Genomic DNA, 1,419 nt, shown 5'->3' on the forward strand with positions numbered 1-1,419 from the left:
TTTTTTTTTTTTTTTTTTTTTTTTTTTTTTTTTTTTTTTATGAAGGGTATGTGAATGCCCCTCTCTTTATATTGAAGTAGACCATCTTGGCATTCGAATTTATCCAAATTCTATTACTCTTCTGGGGTAGTAGTTGTGAAAGTTCAGTTTTCATTTTGAATGCTCTGACTGCTGGTACAATAGTACTCAAGCATCTCTAGTCTCTGAATACACATGAGGCACTGACCCACTTAAAGTGACTTTTTAAAAATTATTTATGAAGGGAGGGTTTTATAAACTGATAACTTTCCATTTTCTATTACCCAGCCTAAAACTATATAAAATCATTCTATTATGCATTATTTAAACTACAAATTTTGCATTGCTACACATAAAAATAATGTATACATTTAAAATTGTTTTTAGCTGAGTCAACTCCATCAGCTGTAATATTGGCAATCTGTTATCAAGTTGAGTTTCTGTCTTTGACTCTTAATGGTGTCACATCAGTTTTGGCTAATTTTTTTTCTAGTAAAATCACTTTTTATATTAAAACTTGTATGTGTGCATTAAAATATAGAGAGAGTTGGAAGAGATTAATGAGGTAAGACAGAATGGAATGCAGAAAGTATGGAAAAGAGAGGTAGGGCGGAGGGATGGCAAGGAAGACTATATTTACACACACACACACACACACACACACACACACACACACACACACACTGTGAGCTCCTATGTAGCCTTTCAGATTGCATTCCTGACTTATGAAACATCTTGTCTTTCAGATGGTGCCCCATTTGCCTGGTGGATTGGAAGGTCCAATGAAAGGCATCCCTACTGGGGAGGTTATGTTCCTGGAGTCCAGCAGTGCGGATGTGTCCTAGAGGAGAGCTGCCTGGAGATGTAAGTGGTTTCTTTTTCTTCTACTGATGTTCTATGCCTTGACCACTATTTAGTAACTGTAGCACTACACTAAAATTTCTTAATCTACATACTGATGTTGATATTTCAAAGAATATGTATGTTGTGGTTGATAGATACCAACTACAGAAGATGGTTTTCAATGTTATACACATCTGTCAAATGGTAAGACCAGAATTCAAACCCAATACCATCATACACCAAGGCCCTTGTCCTCTTTTATACCAGCTCAGTCCAGCAAGGGAATGTATATGTTCTCATGTCTATTAGGTTTACATCATCTCCAACTGCCAGGAAAGCTTTTTAGTTTCCACTATGTCAGTTGGACACACCAGAGAGAATGGTAAATACTGATGTTTAGTTTGGTTTCTCCTGTGTATTCTGTCTGGAATCCTAGCCCAGAAAATGGTATTGCTCATTATTTTTTTTTTATTATTTTCTTTATTTACATTTCAAATGCTATCCCGAAAGTTTCCCATACCCCTCCCCCCACCTCTGTTCCCCTACCCACCCACTCCC

General features: G+C 36.6%; 1 protein-coding gene across 1 annotated transcript in view; it reads left to right on the forward strand.

Annotated features, from left to right (window-relative positions):
• Window positions 1-1,419, forward strand: part of LOC110321973 (contactin-associated protein like 5-2) — a 631,889-nt gene that overhangs the window by 556,041 nt on the left and 74,429 nt on the right. Inside the window, exon 14 of the mRNA XM_029538684.1 lies at window positions 765-882. Coding sequence (XP_029394544.1) covers window positions 765-882 — 118 coding nt within the window. The remainder of the gene's footprint in view (window positions 1-764; window positions 883-1,419) is intronic.

Source organism: Mus pahari, chromosome 5 (genome assembly GCF_900095145.1).
Source record: "Mus pahari chromosome 5, PAHARI_EIJ_v1.1, whole genome shotgun sequence".
NCBI lineage: Eukaryota > Metazoa > Chordata > Mammalia > Rodentia > Muridae > Mus > Mus pahari.